Source organism: Podarcis erhardii, assembly GCF_964252035.2.
Source record: "Podarcis erhardii genome assembly, chromosome: 15".
Lineage (NCBI taxonomy): Eukaryota > Metazoa > Chordata > Lepidosauria > Squamata > Lacertidae > Podarcis > Podarcis erhardii.
This window is the reverse complement of record NC_138505.1, coordinates 30,544,160-30,564,514: the sequence shown is the minus strand read 5'-3', so window position 1 is coordinate 30,564,514 and position 20,355 is coordinate 30,544,160. Positions and strand designations below refer to the sequence as shown.

Sequence of the window (20,355 nt, the reverse complement as noted above, 5' to 3'; positions counted from 1 at the left end):
TTTAAATGTTTTTATTGGGTTTTTTTCTTTTTCTTTTTTGATATATCTGTTTTTGTTGTATATCTGTCTTACTTATGTTTCTGTTTTGTAAAATCTCAATAAATATCTATTAAAAAAAAAAGAGAGAGGTTATCACTGATCCTAACAATATTTACAGTTCCTTCCAGTAGCACCTTAGAGACCAACTAAGTTTGTTATTGGTATGAGAATGCACACCAATAACAAACTTAGTTGGTCTCTAAGGTGCTACTGGAAGGAATTTTGGTATTTTGTTTCAACTACGGCAGACCAACACGGCTACCTACCTGTAACTAGAAATATTTACAGTGTGTGCAACAGAAACAACATCTAAGCGAGCGCGCTGGGGAGATGTCTGAACTGGTTGGGTTCAAGCGCTGTGTTGTTACTGGTTTGTGGGTGGAAGTTATTAACGGCTGTTCTTATTAAATCACTGCTAAATTGGACCGGTGTGCTTCTAAACTAAAATCCAGCAATTCACAGTTGCCATATTTCCCAATGACCTCCATTCAAAGCCATGGGATTATCTAGGGAGCATGACACATACGTGAAACATGTAAGACAAATATGCATCCATAGCTATATTAGCAGTGACTAAAAAAACAGAGATATCAAAGTCTTAAAGCCATCAGAGCAGCTGAAGAAGCTGGAACGTTTTGCTTTAGGACTTTAATCTGTTTTGTGAACAAATTATGGTTTTAGGGATTTAGCTGCATCTTTCCAGCAAACAAATGCTGTTTTAAGCTTTAAGAATTGTAGTTTTACCACTGCAATATTTTAGATTTGGACTTTCTCGTCTTAATTTGCTTTAGGATCAAGCCGGGGGGTGGGGGGTAAATGTTCCAGGTGTGCCAAACCGGCCACTTTTGCTTCACAAATCTATTTAGGGCCATATTTTCACAGCTACTGCTTAGTGAGTCACTTCAACAAGATCTATGTCAAAAACACTACTGCTTTTGATGTGAGTGGGAATATACATTTTGCTTTTAATCCACATTGCTAATCTGCAAATCGCGTCTTTTCCTCGGCCTTTGATACCTGAGATGCCTTTTTTTTTTTTAAAGGATCCACCCTATTTTTGTGCATGTGTTGAACTGAAATTTTTTTAATTGTTGCCTTTTAAATTGTTGTAACCAGCCCTGGGACTCGAGTGAAGGGCAGATGACAAAATAAAATATAACAAGAACAACAATTTCCAATTAGTTTATATACTGTGGGTTGGATCCAGATGACGCATGAGGAAATTCCATTCACAGGACCCTGCTGTTGGATAGAAGGGTGGGGGCTCTTTTGCTGATTCATCCCAAATATTCCTCCTGCAATGCCCTAGTTCTACAAAATAAAAGGGGGGGGGAGAGGGAAACCAACCCCTTTTAACTCCTGTCATAGGGCTTATTTGTAGCATAGCTGCCCCTGTTCCTCCTTCTGAATACAGTGGTACCTCGGGTTAAGTACTTAATTCGTTCCAGAGGTCCACTGAACTCAATGAGGCTTACTTCTGAGTGCGAACAAGACTGAATGTATGGGGGGGGGCTCGTTTAATTTCACTGCACACAGGTGGTGCAGTGACAATACAGGTATTATTATTATTATTATGCATGTATATATATATATATATATATATATATATATATATATATATATATGGCATGGCACTGTTAACATCTCTGCATTTTATGAAACTGATTGAATAATAATTTCTGAATTATCTTAACTGCCTTGGATGAAGAGCTTATTATACTCAAAATGTGCTGGGCATAATATCTGCTTAGAGTCCTGTTTTGTATATACATTAAAGTAGTAATAGTAGTAATAGTAGTAGTAAGAGTAGGAGGAGAAACTGGAGAGCAGTTGCAAATGTAATTTCCTTTAGTGCCTTTTTAGGTTTGCCTCCTTGGGCATTTTTTGGGGAGGGGGAGATTGGTTTTGGAACCCAACTTATGCAATTCATTTCATACATTTCTTCCGAAGGGGTCTGCAAGCAATTTTTGCATCTCAACCAGTTTGATCTCATCTGTGTAGTATCATCACATCTGAGCTGATTTAACTGGGGACACGTCACCTTAAAGCACTTTATGGATAGTTGTTTTGTGGCTGGTGGTTTTTTTTTAAAAAAAACACACCAATATCAGTTGATTGACTGCTTTTAACAATGTCTCTCTCTCTCTCTTTCTTGCTTTCTCTCTCTCTCTCTCTCTCTCTCTCTCTCTCTCTCTCCCTCCCTCCCTCCTGCCTTCTCTTTTCCGTCTCTCCATCCATCATGTGGCTCGAAGAGAAGGTTGGGAAAGGTGCTTTTTCTTTTCTTTCCTTTGCTGATAAATGAAGTACCGGACGGAAGGTTTGTGTCTCAATAATGAACTCCAGATACTCACCCGATGGTTCTGGTAGGCGGTCACTGCGGTGAAGCGGGTCTCCTCGAAGACAAAAGTCTTATAGTTCTCTTCCGCGTATTTCTCGCTGTCTTTCCTAGGATCCACGTAGACCACGTGGAAGCGGGGCTGGTATCTGTGCATGGAGTTCAAAATGATCTGGATGATAAAACGAGCAAGGGAGATCATAACTGAGTCATTCTATGACACCATGATGGAACGCAGAGAGGCAAAGAAGGGTCCCACGCAGGAAACTGACAGCGGTGCCAATCGGGGGCAAGGCTTTGGGGCAGACGTCTGGGCCCCTGCTTGATAGGAAATCCCCCCCCCCCAGCACAGCAGAGTTGGCTTCTTACCATTTTTGGAGTATGTGAAGCAATTGACATTCCCATCTGAAAAGTCCATACCCTGCCCCAATAAGACCATTAAATACAGAGTTTCAAATTACCTAGCTGAAGTATACCACGTCACAGAGGGGGCAGACTGGGGGTGAGGGGGTCAATCTGTGCACCCCTAACTTTGAGGAGCCATCTGGACTGCAGGAGGACTCGACAAGGCCTACTGGTGTGCAATGTAAATCATTTGGGTGGATTTATTAATGAAATCACTGTCGTCTCCCCCCCCCAAAAAAAAAATGAAAAAAAGAAATCTGGAGCAGAATATCAATGCCACTGCTGAGAAAACTGTCCTGGCTGCCAGTTAGCTACTGGGTTAAGATCAAGGTGATGATGCTGGTGTACAAAGCGCTATACAATTGGGAACCAGGCTACCTAAACATCATTTGTTCATTGTGTCAACGGATGCCAGGCCAATATTCCACATTTTTTCCAAGGAGCTCCAGGTGGAACCCATGATTCTCCACCTCCTCATTTAACTCCCACAACAACCCTGTGAGGTAGGCTAGGCTGAGAAGCAGTGATTGGACCATAGGTACTACACACCCATGCTAGCTAAACTCTCTCTCTCTCACCAGGCCTTTTGACCACACGGCCTCTTTATTTGAGTCAGTAAATCCCAATGATTTTGATTGAAATGTTTTATTAATCTGGCTTGGAGGGTGTGCAATCTCTTCTAGCTTAGTTTTTTTGATGGGGTGCCACTAAAGAAGGAAGCAACCCATCAAAAAGTTATGCATTCTGAAGTCCAGGACACTTTGAACCATGCTTCTGCCTGCCGTAATTTCGGAGGGCCTGGATTCTCAAATAAATACATTCAGGGTTGCAAGTTGTTCTCATGTAAATTAAATAAGGCAACCTGTCTGGGCACCAAAATGTCTTCAAGTAAAATATGCAACAAAACAAGCAGTTTAAAAAGCATGGCAACGGTGTGTTTTGTTTATTTTAAAAAGCAAACAGTGTAAAAAAAAGTAATCAGAAGTTCAGTTCAGTGAGAGACTTGTGAAGCTGCTGTGTCTCTAGGGGCCAGCAGAATGCCAATGCTGATGGGGCTTCTCATATTTCATCAGGGAGGGGTTTCTACAACACTCGTGTCAGCAGTAGAAAAGCCCACCTCTGTGTTACCATGAGCTGATAACCAACTGGGTTCTATTAGCTGATTGTAGTGCCCTTGCTGGGTGGGAAGCAGAAGGTAAAATGTGTTGGGGGAGGGGTTCCTGGTCCAGAGTCATTTAGGGCTTTGTATGCAAGGAGTAGGGATGCAGGTGGCGCTGTGGGTTAAACCACAGAGCCTAGGACTTGCCGATCAGAAGGTCGGCGGTTCGAATCCCCACAACGGGGTGAGCTCCCGTTGCTCAGTCCCTGCTCCTGCCCACCTAGCAGTTAAAAAGCATGTCAAAGTGCAAGTAGATAAATAGGTACCGCTCCTGTGGGAAGGTAAACGGCGTTTCCGTGCGCTGCTCTGGTTCGCCAGAAGCGGCTTAGTCATGCTGGCCACATGACCCGGAAGCTGTACACCGGCTTCCTTGGCCAATAAAGCGAAATGAGCGTTGCAACCCCAGAGTCGGTCACGACTGGACCTAATGGTCAGGAGATCCTTTACCTTTATGCAAGGAGCAGAACCTTAAAATTGGGTCAGTGGCCTTATAGGCAGCTATAGCAGATCCCCTTTTACTGGCAGGATATGTGCCAGATACAGAGCACCCCTCAGCACCCAGCGGCAAGAACCATCCCACACCCAAGACTCATTCCATTATTATATTGTTCCATGTTCCCCAGTTAGCTTCCGCCCTCTCCAAGACAACACTTACATGTCCATTGTCATCCAATAAATTGTTAGTGAGCTTGAGTTTATCAAAGGAGACAATCTGTTTCATCCACTGGGCTCCCCTAGCCGGGGAATCTGGGTGATAATGGACTCTCCCCGGAGTTGCAGGGTCTGCCTTGCCAGCTACCAGCCAGGAGGAACTGTGAAATGCATATCTGTATGGGGAGAAAAGCCAGCCATGGGTTAGCCACCATGCTAAGTTTTACATTTGTGAATCTACGTTGCCAACAGCGAATTCAACACTTGTAAAGACATCGATTTTGATACATTAAATAAGCATCCTGATCTTTAGATAGGTTAAATAAACAACCAATTTAAAGAACGGGTTGTTTATTTACTCTGTCGAAATCAGCATCACCCTGTCTCAATGGACTTCAAAAAATTTTAGGTGTTTTTAATTAGCAAAACAATAGTGTGCCATTTTTAACAGTATGATTAGAAAGTGAGGCAGTGTGGTGTAATGGTGTTAGACCCTACTAGGCAAGACCCTGGTTCAAGTCCCCACTCTGCCGTGAAGCTCCCTGGGTAACCTTGAGCCTCTCTCTCTCTTTCAATGTAGCCTACCTCAAAGGGTTGTTGTGAGGGTAAGATGAAGAGCAGGGAGGAAAACCACATGCATTGCCTTGAGCCTTGTGGGGGACAAGCAGGTCTTCTAGGTAATAGGTAAGTATTGCATTTGGGCACAGGTCACATCCACTGCAGTGAGCTTTAATTTATGATAGATGTTATAAACTGCCGATATATAATGGTGGTTGTGTACAAGAAATTATAAAATAGGGAAATGTTCCCTGATACCAAGATGAGGTATGGAATGCAGATAGAGAGAATTGATAAGAATAATGATCTGTTGTAACCTTGAAAGAAGTGTACAATAGACGAGCCTTCTTGTGTTTTGGCTTATTTCCCCCCCCCCCTTTTTTCCCTCCTTCTTCTTCTTTCCTTTTCCTTTTTTCTTTCCCATAATGGCTTATGTTCTATGCCATGTACTTTGATATTTTTTGTAGTTTTTTAGCTTTTTCCATTATTATTATTATTATTATTATTATAGGTTTTTCTTTTGTAATTTTGGTTGTTTATCTGTATTTGTTTAAAGCAAAATAAATGTATTAAATTATAAATAAATAGAAAGAAATTATAAAATCGTAAAATCCAGAACAAACGGTCAGCACTGACGAAGCACTTGGTGAAACATAAAAATTTTGAGCAGGTGACAAAATATCAGCTTTGTAGGCATATTTGATTTCAACAGTAATAGGCAGAAGGAACACCATCCCATCCAGAGCTGAAAGCCCCAAAATGGGGCGCTCTGTTGGCAGGGCAGGGGCAGGACTGAGATGGCCCAAGATCCACCAGATCCCAAGCTGGTGTCCCAGCCAGTGCCAGCCAGTACTGGGCTCCATGCAAGAGTAATTGCTGCACCAACGCAGAGCTAGAACACAGATCAGGCCCAGTCTGTGGCTGGTCAGTAGACTTGGAGATCCCTCTCCCATGTTTCCGAGCTCTGGCGGCAGCAGTGGTAACTTGGACTGCTCTGCCTACCCCACAAGGAAGCTAAGCAAATATGTGGTAATTGTGGGACAGTCAAGTATTGCATCTGTATAGGGCTGTAGCTTTAATCTAGGGAGCCCTTGGCAAAGGATCTTGGAAGCGAGACAAAGAGACCTACCACAGCCAGAGGCCGGGTGGCATCTGAGCTACGGCTCAGCCAAAAAAATTGTTCTCATTGCCAGCACGTCACCTTGAAAGATGCAAAATGACAGTAACTAGAGGGTGCCGCTGACCATGGGCAGAGAGTTCCTTTCACCACAGAGTAAACAAAAGCAGTGCATGGACATCTGGGATGAGAGAAAAGAGCTCCAAAGTCAGAGTGGATGTCTTCCAGAAAGGGCCTTTCATTTCTGAACTTTAATGTGTGGGTGTGTCAGGTTTTGCTTTTCCTTCTGTGTGATGGGAACAACTTCACTTTCTGCTCTTGTAGCTTCTCAACCGCTAGCTTGCAAAGAAGCTGTAATATTTTAGTATGAGGTCTATAAGTTGGTGGGAACAGCTGATCAGATGCTCAGGAAGTTAAGAACATTAGAAGAGTCCTGCTGGTTCAAGCTAAAGGGATCTCTGGACACCTAGGCCACTGAGTCATTAGGGCCCAATGGAGATATGGTAGGAATATAACAACAGCCCTGCTAGGTAAAGGTAAAGGGACCCCTGACCATTAGAGGTCCAGTCGTGGCTGACTCTGGGGTTACGGCGCTCATCTTGCTTTATTGGCTGAGGGAGCCGGTGTACATCTTCCGGGTCATGTGGCCAGCATGACTAAGCTGCTTCTGGCGAACCAGAGCAGCGCACGGAAACACCGTTTACCTTCCCGCCAGAGTGGTACCTATTTATCTACTTGCACTGTGACGTGCTTTCGAACTGCTAGGTGGGCAGGAGCAGGGACCAAGCAATGGGAGCTCACCCCGTTGTGGGGATTTGAACCACTGACCTTCTGATCAGCAAGTCCTAGGCTCTGTGGTTTAACCCACAGCGCCACCCGCGTCCTTCCTAGGCCACTGAGTCAGATATGGTAGTAATATAACAACAGCACTGCTAGGACAGGCCAAAGGCCCATGTTGTCCGGCACCCTGTCCTTACACTGGAGAACCAAATGCAAAGAGGAACCAAATGTCCCAGGAACTCTCTCTACTTATGATTCCCTGCAGCTGATATATACAGGCATTCTGCCTCGAAAATGTCTGTCTGATGCTGAAATCAGCACCGACCCATCTTAGCAAAGGTGATCTTTCTATTAAAAAAAGAGAGAGAATCATTTGGCATGCCTCGCTTGAATCAAGAGAGAAGCATGTTGAAGCAGTAATTGGTTTAAATGTCATCGGGACAGTTAAATATGTTGACACCTATGCATGTCTACTCAGACGTAAGGCCCACTGAGTTCAGTGGAAACTTCTCTCAAATCAGTGCAGTTTCAAAGCAGGTTTCCAGCAAAACCTGCCACCGATTTGTTCTTTCGGTGTGTGTTTTTTCTTCCCCAAAGTCCACATTGAATCAAGAGAGTGCCAAGAGAGTGCCATTCCCTTTTTGTGATTGTTTATTTAAAAGTCTGCTTTGGCTCAGAGGGAGAATCTTCTCGCCTTGGAGTTGAGCAGAACCATCACTTGCCAAAAAAATGGAGGGGAAGGGGGGGGAGAGAAAGGGAGAAAAAGAGAGATATCCTCAATTAGATGTTCTATATCCCGTTGCCTTTGACAAGCAAACATTTCTGAAATGCCCTGGGAAGCTGGAGATCTGTCTAAATATTTACATCTTTGGCATTGGGATTTCATAGGAGCAGGTTTTTTTGTTTTTCTGCCAGGCGCCTCGGACCTGGAGCAAAACGCATAAATGCTCCTTTCACTGGGTCTTTGAAAACCCTAGGTATGGGGGGGAGTCAAAGCCTATAACAGGGGGAGGATGGGTGTGAAGGTGGGGAATATAGGAAGCTAGCTTATATTGAGTCAGAACATCAGTCTTGCCAGTGGTTCTCCTATTGTTTATTTGTCTTTTTATTTTCCTCCAATGTGGTTATCTCCCCCCTTAATCTTCACAACAGCCCTGTGAGGTAGGTTAGGCTGAGAGGCAGAGATTACCCAGTCGGCTTCATAACCAAGTGGGTGGCACTGTAGGTTAAACCACAGAGCCGAGGACTTGCCAATCAGAAGGTCGGCGGTTCGAATCCCCGCAACTGGGTGAGCTCCCATTGCTCAGTCCCTGCTCCTGACAACCTAGCAGTTCGAAAGCACACCCAAAAGTGCAAGTAGATAAATAGGTACCACTCCGGCGGGAAGGTAAATGGTGTTTCCGTGCGCTGCTCTGATTCACCAGAAGCGGCTTAGTCATGACCTGGAAGCTGTATGCCAGCTCCCTCGGCCAATAAAGCAAGATGAGCACCGCAACCCCAGAGTCAGCCACAACTGGACCTAATGTTCAGGGTCCCTTTACCTCCTGGTCCTAGTCTAACACTCTAGCCACTATGCCACACTGGCATGGACAGGAAGTCTCTCCCAGCCCTATCTAGAGATAATGAGGACTGAACTGGGGACCTCCTGGCTGCAAAGCACTGAGCTGTTCCCCAAGCAGCTCCCCAGAGGAAGAGAAAGTGGGGGGGGATGCATCCTTGCAGTGGGGAACAGATAAATCATGGGAGGCAAACTGAAGCCCGGGGGTTGGATCCGACCCAAACACCTTCTAAATCCAGCCTGCGGACACTCCAGGGATCAGTCTGTTTTTACATGAGTAGAATGTGTCCCTTTAATTTAATGCATCTCTGGGTTATTTGTGCGGCCTGCTTGGCGTTTTCACATGAATAGAATGCGTGCTTTTATTTAAAATGCATCTCTGGATTATTTGTGGGGCATAGGAATTCGTTCATTCCCCCCCATATAGTTCGGCCCCCCCACAAGGTCTGAGGGACAGTGGACCGGCCCCCTGCTGAAAAAGTTTCCTGACCCCTGAGATAGAGGCTCTTGTTGCCTAAAATGTATCTCCCCTGTTTCCCTCACTTCACATTCTTATACAGTATGTCCCTTCTACTGCTCTCGTCAATGTCAATGTCAGCGGCGCAGTTAGATCACTTTAGACATTGTCTTATGATGACACACCTCTTTAGATGGCAAGTAGTCAGTGTAGGTGCCTCGCAGATGTTGTTGCACTCCTGCCCCCAGCAGCCCAAGCCAGTATGGCCAGTTGTCAGAGATGATGGGAAATGTAGTCCAAAAAATATGCAGAACACAATGTGGACGATGTGTTTTTAATGGGATTGTTATTTTGTGAGTTTTAATTATGGGTTTTTTGTTTTTTTATTGCTTATGTAATTGGTTCCTATGAACTGCTGAGAAGCCTAGCTTGACTTTAAGCAGATTATTATTATCATTATTATTATCTGACTCAGAAGACTAGGTGCTTACAAGGGTGCTAGTTTTGGGACACCAGGATTAAACCGTGCAGAGCTTGAAGATGGAGAGCGACTAGAAATGTACCATATATATATATAATCTATTCATAAATAATAAAATGATAATGATGGTGGTTTTCTTCCTTTGAAATATGAGACAATGGATTCTGATAGATGGGGCCCTGCTCCAAAGTCCTGCGTTCTATGGGGCTTACTCCTCAGTAGCTGCCTACAGGATCACAGACTCTAAACCCAGTTCCCTTTCAGCTGGCTGTTGGTTGCTTCCTTCCTGACTGATGCACGCAGCAATTGCAATGGACGACTGCAGGATCCTAAACGCAGCAGAACCTACAGAATAAACACGCATAGGAATGTTGTAACAGACAACAGATTGTGGCCAATTAAATTCTCGCGGGTGAGGGGTTTGTGTGTGGATGGATCGGGCGGAGGGGGGTGGGTTGGTTATCAGTCAACCCGATGATCCCACCCACGATTCCTAAGGGCTTGCAAGCCAGAAATCGACTTCCACCGACCGAACCCGTTTGGAAGGATGGCCGTGAGGCGGATTCTTTTACCGAGTACAAAATTGGAGATAATCGCTGACAAATTGCCGAGGCCTCGGAGCGAAAACACGATAAAAGAGGCAGTAAAATTGGGATGTAATCGCCATCCGGGCTTGGCTTTCCTGCGCGTTGGAATGGCAGGGCTCAAAGCTGCTGGTTCTGCCGAGCCAAGGGATCCCGTGGGGAGTGCTTTTCCTTCTCTCCCCTCCCGCACGACTTATCCCTCATCTGAGCCACCGCTCCCCACATTCCCACGGCATTGGCACGCAAGAAAGTGTTTGCACGTCGGAATGCGCCCAGGCGTGTCAGGGTCGCTGAAACGATATGCTCGAGCGGAGCGGCAGTCCAAAAGGTGTGTGTGGGCGGGGTTCAACTTCTGCTTTCAGTGTTGCAATTATAAGCGTGAATTAGCTTGGAAGTAAAGCCCAAGTAATATAAATGGGACTTGCTCTTGAGTAAAGATGGGTAGGGCCGGGCTGTGATAGGCTTTGGGACACTTTAGCTGGGAAGAGTAAGCCTGCATCGGGCTGCACGACTGAAAAGTTACATTCCCGTCTCTAGGGAAGGGAAAAAATTCAAGAACATGATGCATGGAGAGATTGTGAATTTACAACTTTTGAGCTCCCTCGTGGGTTGGTTTATATAAGAGAATAAAGCAATACAAATGAGAATCCATTAGATAAATAAATAAACTGTCCTGATCTGGGATTTACAAGTGCTTATATCGAACTTGGTTTTGGGATTTTTTTAAAAGGTTTTTGTTTGTTTGTTTTTTTGTTTTGCATTGGTTCCTAATATTTGCAATCGTCCCTTAGACTTTGATTTTAAGAGAACGTGAAAACACGACATCATACAGCTTGAACACTAGCAAACCCCCGGAGAACCACCTGCGACTCCAGCCCCACAACTCTGCCCCCATAGCCGTTGCAAATGACCTTGAAACACTATCCTCGCCACCATATCCATTTAGAAGCGAGTCCTAACTGAATTCAACGGGGCTCACTCCAAAGTCGGCGGAGTTTGGGGTTTTTTTTATACTTGTAAACCGCTTAGTGCAAAGCGCTGAACAAGCGCTCCCTAGTCTTCCAGAGCTGCGAGGGACTCCAAAGTTTGCTGAGCGCCGATTTGGGCTCCCTTAATGAGAATCTTTGCTTCCACCCAGGGAATATGAGCGGAAAGAAGAGGTGCCCTTGTACTTGCCGGTATCGCTTGTCGTCCACGGGTACGAAGTCCATCAAAAGCATGTAGTCTGCCATAGGGTCCATCCCAAAAATCTTCACCTGGAAGGTGGGGAACATCCTCCTGGATTAGGGAAGGAAAGGACAGCGCAGGTGATGAGCCAGTTAGAGAAAAACGTTTTTTCTGATCCTGCACCCGGTGGTTGGCGAGGTACGTGGGAAAACAAAACAAACCAACACATCTGACCCGACTGGGCGCTGCCCTAACGACCCACGGATTAGCAGCGCTGAAGCGGCTGCACTGGAGCTGCCTCATAGCAGATCATTGGGCCACCTAGCTCAGCATCATCCCTACACCGACTGACAGCTGCTCTCCGGGATTTTAGACCTGCGGCGGGATCTCCCTGGAGACCTGGAGAGGCATGCAAAGCGGATGGTCTACCAAGGAGCCGCAAGTGTAGCGCACACGCTGTGCGCGTGGTTGTTGGACCCCTTTTATTTGAAGGCCCAGCTAGCTGGAGAGCAGCTGCCGGTCAAACATACTAAGCAGTTCTGGGATAAGTGGACAGCTAGCCTTTTCCTGGCGTGACTCTGCGAGGCAGCTTCACCTGCACTCCTCACCTTGGTGTTTGGAAGGTGGTTACGCACAACCCAGGCAGCAAATGCAAGTCTCAGTGGAACTGGGGAGCAGTGGCGTAGCGTGGGGGGTGCAGGGGGGGCCGGCCGCACCGGGCGCAACATCTGGGGGTTAGGGTTAGGGGGCGCAAATCCACGGGTTAGGGGGCGCAAATTACTTGCCTTGCCCCGGGTGCTGACAACCCACGCTACGCCACTGCTGGGGAGAAAACCTTTCAGCCCGTCTGAGACAAAACTCACTGCGACTGCAGTACCTAATTATACCTAATTGCAAATTCAAATGTATCCCTGCCGTGTTTTATGACTTCCTTGATATTGTTTGTGGGCTGGAACTGGTCTGTGACCGAAATAATAAATTCATTCAGTCTTTGAAACCCGTCTATTCTCTCGGAAAGGAAGTGGCATTAGTGGCGGGCCTAGAGATGAGCGCCTGTGATGTGACAATGGTTTGGGTAAGCGTCGCCAGCCTGTCCGGGTAAGGTTAGTTAGTTAGGCTGGCAATGCCCTAAGAACAGGCTAAGAGGAACAGAGGAAAGATTCGTCAGAAGAGGCAATCCCGAACGCTTAAAACCAGTGGGACTTTGGGTAGCAACATGAAATGCTCTCCTCGGCTGGTTACGCACCATACATCTGAAGCAGATTACATCACACACACGAGAAATCTTGGGAACTATAGTTTACCCGCCACAGCACTTCGAGTCACAGCACCCTTAAACTACAGTTCCCATGGTCCTTTGGGGAGCTGTGCGCTTTAAACGTGTGCCGTGCGCGCGCGCAGCCCTTGTCTGGCTATCCTAAACATGCTACTGGAAGCGAATGTGGAGCGCGCCCAGCTCAGTGGGCCAGCGAGTGTTCTGGTTCAAAATCCGGTTTAAAGGGGCAGGGGTAGATTTCATAGAATTGCAGAGTTCGATGGGACTAAATGGGTCATCTAGTCCCTCCCGCTGCAATGCAGGAATGTTTCGACCAATGTGGGGCTCAAACCCTTGATGGCCCCGAGATGGAGTCTTATGCAGGAAAAGGGACGGTAGGAAGGAGCACCCGTCGGAGGCTTTGGAGAGCCGCAGCAGGGCGTGTAGACCAGGCTTCCTCAACCTCGGCCCTCCAGGTGTTTTTTGGCCTACAACTTCCATGATCCCTAGCTGGCAGGACCAGTGGTCAGGGATGATGGGAAATGTAGTCTCAAAACATCTGGAGGGCGAGGTTGAGGAAGCCTGGTGTAGACTACAGTGGTATCTCGGGTTAAGAACTTAATTCGTTCTGGAGGTCCGTTCTTAACCTGAAACCGTTCTTAACCTGAAGCACCACTTTAGCTAATGGGGCCTCCCACTGCTGCCGCGGCGCCACCACACGATTTCTGTTCTCATCCTGAAGCAAAGTTCTTAACCCGAGGTACTATTTCTGGGTTAGCGGAGTCTGTAACCTGAAGCGTATGTAACCCGAGGTACCACTGTATAGAGGGCGAGGTGAACCAAGGGCCTTCCTATGTTGTTCCTTAATGCACAACATAGAGAGAAGTTGTTTGTTAGAAGTGGATAAACTGGAAATGAAAGGAAGCCGCATTGGATCATTTTTTTTGGAGGTGGGGTAAGGTTGCTGTAGGACCAACAACTATTCCATGCAAAGATGATGGAGAGCAAAGTTCCGAGTCCCCCACGCCACTTCTTCACAGAAGAGCTCTGTGAGATCTAGAAGCTTGCTCACAACTATGTTTTGGTTGGCCCTACGGTTCCCCACCCCACAGACCAATACACTGCTCTCACGCTCTCTCTCCTCTCCATTCAGAGTTGGGACCCCACGGGTCATCTAGTCCAACCCCCTGTAATGCAAGCAACCCCACACATCCAATCTGAAACCATACCGGGAGCGCCCAGCTTAGCTTTGCAAATGTGCTAATTGTGTGTTTCATTGTTTCTTCTCACCCCGTTCCCTTGTTACAGCTTCGTGGTATTTTAGGGGCACCGGAAATGTAGATGCTGGTCACAGAGAAGAAAAGCGCAACGGTGCCAAAAAGGACACTTAAATCCCTTTGACTTCAGCGTGGTTTTCTTCGGAAGAGGGAGTGGCAAACATCTGCTTAAACTTATAAATCCAAATATTTTCGCTTCTGGCAGGGCTGGATTTTTTTCTCTCCCTCTGAGCTTTGGGTGTCTCCCCTCCCTCCACCCCCCCCCAAATACAATTCTAGGGGCCAAAAGAGGAAAGTGAAAGCAGTCTGAGGAACTCTTAATAGGCCGACCTTCGCCCACGTGGGTACCCCCCCTCCTCCTCTACTTCTTTCGAGGACGCACGCTGCTCCAGAGATTCAGCAGCTTCGGATCAGGTCCCACATGCACAAGTCTCAAGTATAATATTTCCTGCTCCCAGGGCCCAGGCTACCCCGCCTCAGGCTGCTGGTGGCGGCTTCTCCGCGGTGCAGTGAATTCAAAACCCTTGCAAGCAGAAATCCAGCAGGAGAAGGATTCTGCCTCGACTTTCATCCAGCATGCTTCTCTTCTAAGTGCGGGGAGCTTCTTCGCCGCCCAAGTTGCACTCAGGGTAGACCCATTAAAATGAACACACCCAAGTTAGTCGAGTCCTTCAGTTTTAATGGGTCTACTCTGCATAGGGCGAACGTCGGACAACATAAGACCCTTGAACATTGGGAATGGATGTGGACCGGCCAGGTGAAACAGCGCCGCTTGAGCCTGCTGCAAAGCGGTTGGTTCTCCGCCCACGTTTCCCCCCGGGGCCTGTCTGGAGCCTGCACAAATATGCGCGGCATCCTGGCTTGGGAACGATTCCCCCTCCCATCTTCAGGATGAGCGCCCCAGCTTCCAGAAGGGTGCCAGCGTGATTCTGTTGCACCAAAAGCAAGCGAAGAGCCGCCCAGTGGGACGTTAAAGGCCAACAGATTTACTGTGGAAGAAGTTCCAGTGGAATGGCGCATTCCCGGGGCAGGAAAAGCATTTGCGCTCCATAAGAAGGCGATCCTGTTCCAGTTTGCCTGAGCATGACATACATACGCGAACAGGAACCTGCCTCCCACAGACTCACACTCATTGGTCCATCTGTCTCAGTACTGTCTACACTGACTGGCAGCCGTTCTCCAGGGTTGGAGATGCTCTGACTCCTACCTTCCTTAACATTCCCACAGCTTTTACGCCTAGTCTCCTCTGCACACTTTCGCTGGGGTGCAAAGGTTTGGGGCTGCTGCCAGAGCCATTGGTTGCGCTGGGGCATTTCGCCCCCAAAAAGAGTTAATGCCCCATGCGATGCTGCTAACTTCCGAGTCCTGCATCTTGCTCAGCACGGAGTACCAGAAAACCTCGGAGACGATATGCCCTAACAACTGGGGGAGGAAAGAAGAAGCGTTTTACAGAGCGATTTTCGGCGAAGTTAGCACCGTTCATGGAGCTTATAAAGGGGCTTCGTGGGAAAGGCTGTATAGGGGGCGAGGTGAACCCAGAGCCTTCCTATGTTGTTCCTTAATGCACAACATAGAGAGAAGTTGTTTGTTAGAAGTGGATAAACTGGAAATGAAAAGAAACCGCGTTGGATCAATTTTTTTGGCAGTGGGGAGTAAGGTTGCTGTAGGACCAACAACTATTCCATCCAAAGATGATGGAGAGCAAAGTTCCGAGTCCCCCACGCCACTTCTTCACAGAAGAGCTCTGTGAGATCTAGAAGCTTGCCTTTACCTTCCCGCCAGAGCCGTACCTATTTATCTACTTGCACTTTGATGCGCTTTCCAACTCCTAGCTTGGCAGGAGCAGGGAGGAGCAACGGAAGCTCACCCCATGGGGGGGGGGGTTCGAACCGCCGACCTTCTGATCAGCAAGTCCTAGGCTCTGTGGTTTAACCCACAGCGCCACCCCGTTCCTATAACTGTAGCTTTATGTGGGGCCAATTACAGTTCCCAGGATCTTTTGGAAGAATGTGTTTTAAATGTGTTTTAAAATGCATGGTGTGCGCATAAGCAGCCTCGGGCTTTCTGAGCCAGTGTGGCCTAGTGGTTAGAGTGTGGACTCGTATCTGGAAGACCAGGGTTCAAATTCCCACTGGGCCATGAAGCTCACTGGGTGACCTTGGGCAAGTCACGCTCTCTCAGCCTAACCTACCTCACAGGGCTATTGCGGAGATTAAATAAGGAGGGAGAGAAGCAGGTAGGTCACCTTGAGCTCCCTGGAGAAAAAAGTGGGATATAAATTAAAAATAAATCCTTAGGCGCCTTGCGCGCAATCCAGGCAGAGACCAAGGCGGGCGGGAGCCTTTTCTGAAAGCACCAGCCTGCTTCTGCTCGCACAGCTAAGCGCGCAGCATTCAATTCTCTGGATCGCTTCCCCCCACCCCATTGGGAAATAAAACCCCCCTTGAAATCGGTCAGGACCCCCCAGCTAAAATGTTTAACTGCTAAGCTGATGGGAGGACAAAGTAGGTGTCAACTCCGAGCAAACTTGTTTGGGAGCAAATCCCACCCGAAGTAAATTGGGTGTCTAAGAAAACGGAGAGGATGGGGCTTCTGAAATCAAATGTGCAGGAGGCCCCACTCCGAAAAATATATAATGAATTTTATATCAGACCAGCTTTCTGGGGATGGCTGGGTTAGCTCAGCGGGTACAGCAAGAGGCTCTTCATCTCAGGGTCGTGAGTTCGAGCCTCGCCTTGGACAAAAGATTCGGGCATGGCAGGGGGTTGGACTAGATGACCCGCGTGGTCCCTTGCAGCTCTACAGTCCTAAGATTCTGTACTTAAACAATTCAGAAACTCTAGGACTTCGTCTCTAAGGATAACACCTATTGCAATAGAGTGGTATTTACTCCCAAGTAAGTATGCAGAGGCTCGATCTGCAAGGGGCCGGAAAGATAAAAGTTGGGTAAGGATGGCCACAATCCGTCCCATCAACAGCGCAGTCGAATATATATCTACTCAGCCCTGTTGAGTTCGTTGGGTCTTACTCCCCGTTGTATAGAACTGTAGTCTCAGTACGTAGCTCCTCTTAGAGTGCGGGACTTATGCGGCACCAGTAAACTTAGCAGCTTGTGATAAAGAGACACGCTTAGCTGTCCGTTTCTCTTGCTTCTAATCAGAGATGTCAGGGGCGATTCCCCGACACACATACACACACAAAAAAAGTTGTACCACCATATGAAGAAGATATCTGAGCAGGTTTGTTAAACTGGGTCCCTTTCAGGGAACACTGGTATGTTCTGAAAAATAAGGACAGTACAGAATAGCACTTGCTGGGCACAACGTCGTCTAATCTCTCCTCCTCCCTGCCACAGAGCAGAATGACTTGCTCGTGAAATAGGCCCGCTACATCGTCTAACCTCCCCCTCCCCAAAACAAGTCGGGCTGAATGCTCACGAAACAAAAACCCGCCTGGAAGCGACCTTTTAAAAGGATGGATTGATTTACTGCGGCATAAACTTCTGCGAGAACCCAGTCCGCAAGATGCAGGGAGCTGGGTTGTATATTTAAATTACTTATTCGATTTGTACACCGCCTTCTCTGCCAAGGCACCCAAGGCGGTTTACAATTTAAATACTAAAACAAATGGATTATCTTAAACGAAGGCGGACAAGAGTCCTCTCCTGCCAGCTGCGTACTGCTGGTCTGTGGGCTCCCTGGTGCGTAGATTCCCTTGTTCCTGCCTTCCCTCGGGGCACGCAGATCTTCAGCAGCTCCCCAGGCAAGGGGAGTTCAACAGGCGTTTACTCCCAGCCAAAGAGGCGCAGGGGTGTGCAGGCTCGCTTGCTCGCTGCAACAGAAGACTGGCCGCCCGGTCCGGGAGCTGCTTCGCTTTCCAGGGAGAAGAAGCACAGGCTCCGTTGGAAAAAGAGAGGCAGAGAAGGAGAGGGAGGGAGGGAGAAGTGTCCATTGCGGATTGGGACAGCTGTCCTTTCTGTTCCCGACGTTTCAGGAGCCTCCCCCCTTAACATTTCTCTGCCCACCCCCAGTCTGCGCTTGGGAGAGAGAGATTCTTTGGCCGGCTCCTAACCAAACGTGCTCTTTGTAGAAAACGTGCGGGCATCTCTGCTTAACGGTGCCTGCTTGTCCCGTCTGGTGGAGACTGGGACGACTTCGGAGTCGTTCGGGGAAAAACCAAACCACACACCCCCAGACCCGGAGCGCAATATTGTGTCAGGCCCTGAGCTGATAGTTTAACAGGAGGTGAACCCTATTAACCTCCCGCCCCGGTGTTTTTTCGCGTTTGGCCTTAAATGAAGCTTGAAAAACAAACACGTTAACTTGAGAAACTCCAGCTTGAAGCATCACCGGTTTTAAGGAGTCGTTAAAATAAACCGGACCACTCGCCCTTACCAGGGACTAGAAGCCTGTCTTAAAAAAAATTATATCGGTTTGTTTCGCCCCTTATTAACCTTTCCCTTTCACCACCTCTGGTAGAGGCGTTCAGAATTTTAAAACGGTTTGGGCTAAAATGTAAGGACTGTAAACATGTGAGAGAGTTTAAAATATAGACAGGAACGATATCCAGTAATTTTTCCCACCACTTTCGGCGAGCATTTTTGCCTTTACTCGGAACTGAGTCCAAGTAAGTTAAACGGGACTTACTCCCCAGTAAATGTTTAGGAATTAAGCCTTAATTCTACCCTCGTTGTTCCACTTAAAAATAATCCAGCAGATTCTCAAACGCGCAAGCACGATTTTTAGAAGACACCCCCTAGAGAATCTTGCTTCGTAATCAACTCTACTAAAATCAGTCAAAACGAAGAAGCAAAGAAAACCGCTTTGGAGTGACCCACCGCGAAAGGAACTAGGGAAGACAAGGGGTTCTCGGATGATAGAATCGTGGCTTATTTTTTTACAATGTAGATGGGCGAAATAAAATTCTAGAGCAGCAGGGATCAGCACAGAACGACGTCCAGCAAACTGCCCTGGCCGGACCTAAGCGTTTCGGGGATTTGCAATTGTAATTCTATCTAAAATTGACGTTTAAAAATTTGACAACCCGCTATTTACACACACACACACGCCCAAAAATAGGAGGCCGGAAGGGGTTAACGGTTCGATTCACAAGCTCAGGGCCTCTTTAACATACGAAATGCGTGGATTTCATATCTGCAGACCCTAACACAGACCCTGAAACCGCTTACAGCCAGGGGTTTTTTTTACTTTAAAAAATTAAGCTGTGTATCAGTGTTGCTAATAAATAAACACGTTCACTGGGACGTGACCCCTGTTGAAATCAACGACGCTGACCTTTTATTAAAAAAGGAAATCCGTTTCAGATAGAGAACTTCTTGGGGAAACCACGATCGTGGCTTTCAAATCCAAAAGCCACGCCCCACAAACCCCCCAACTCACTTACGGAGGCCCGCGCACACAGCAGGGCCCAGGAATGTGGGCAAAGAACTCTGAAACCAAAGCGAAATCAACGCGAAGAGCATTTCCCCCCACTGAAACAATCGCCGAGGTTTTAGGAAGTCATCCATTCCCCCGCTCCATTATTCCAGCCCTACCAAATCAGAACAAAAGCAGCCATTGACTTAGAAGCTGCCTGGTGGTATGAACCCTAATTCTCGCGAATCTGAGAGACAAACTGGGGCTTCAGTTTCCTTTTCCCGCAAGTCTTTGTTTTTTTAAAAAATCAAAACAAAAAGCTCGCCCATGGAGAGATTCCTTTCAAATCCAGAATCTCTGCTTTCCTAAATAAACGTTTTCCACATTGTGCTTCTTACTGCAATCCTCGCATACATGTTTATTCAGAGGCAAATCGCATCGAGTCCAATGGGACTCAATCCCAAGTGACTGCGTATAGCATTTTAGATTTAGAGTGGCAATGTCACGCTTTGCTCGCTCACTTTTATGCGGGGCGTCCACATGAGGTAGTGATTATCTCATAGCCAGTCTGTATTTTCCCCCCCGTCCCTTCGGTTAGCTCCAAAGGGACTGGAAAGGAAAGTGTGTGTGCGCGCGCTGCTTAAACGCAACAACTGTGAACATTTACGTTTTCCTACAGCGAGGTTTACTTCTGAGCAAACACTCAAAGCGACAGGAACAACACTAAGCAATTTCTGTTATGCCTGGGGGAGGAAATTCATTTTAACGTATTAAGTTAAAAGGGTTCTTCTAACACGATCAACAATTATAAACTGTGCCATCCAGGTAGAACTTTGGGGGCAGAAGTCCAGGGACCCACTCAGAAGAATGAGCAGGAGGGTCCCCAAACACGTATCTATAGAGTCACCGTAGGACTGTGAAGTCCAGAGTCAAATATTATTTAAACTTAACTACTGCCAAGTAAAGTAAGTAAACAGAGTGTTCTTTTGTGGAAGTTTAAAAGGGGTGGGTATTCTCTTTCTGACACGGCTACATAACTTCTAGACCAGTTACTTTAAAAATCGCCTCCTAGGAAAGGAAAAACCCTTGATCTAAAAAGGCTGGGCAAGATCCAGGCAAAGCCAAGTTCGTTGGAAACCGCCTAGATTCCCCTGGGA

At 47.1% G+C, this 20,355-nt stretch overlaps 1 protein-coding gene across 3 annotated transcripts in view; it reads right to left on the bottom strand.

Annotated features, from left to right (window-relative positions):
* TBX1 (T-box transcription factor 1) overlaps positions 1-20,355 on the bottom strand; it is a 44,923-nt gene that overhangs the window by 14,240 nt on the left and 10,328 nt on the right. For all 3 annotated transcript variants that reach the window (XM_081842779.1, XM_081842780.1, XM_081842781.1), the window contains 3 exons: positions 11,301-11,402; positions 4,594-4,765; positions 2,391-2,546 (listed from right to left, as the gene is read on the bottom strand). In XM_081842779.1, the coding sequence (XP_081698905.1) occupies positions 2,391-2,546; positions 4,594-4,765; positions 11,301-11,402 (430 nt within the window). The remainder of the gene's footprint in view (positions 1-2,390; positions 2,547-4,593; positions 4,766-11,300; positions 11,403-20,355) is intronic.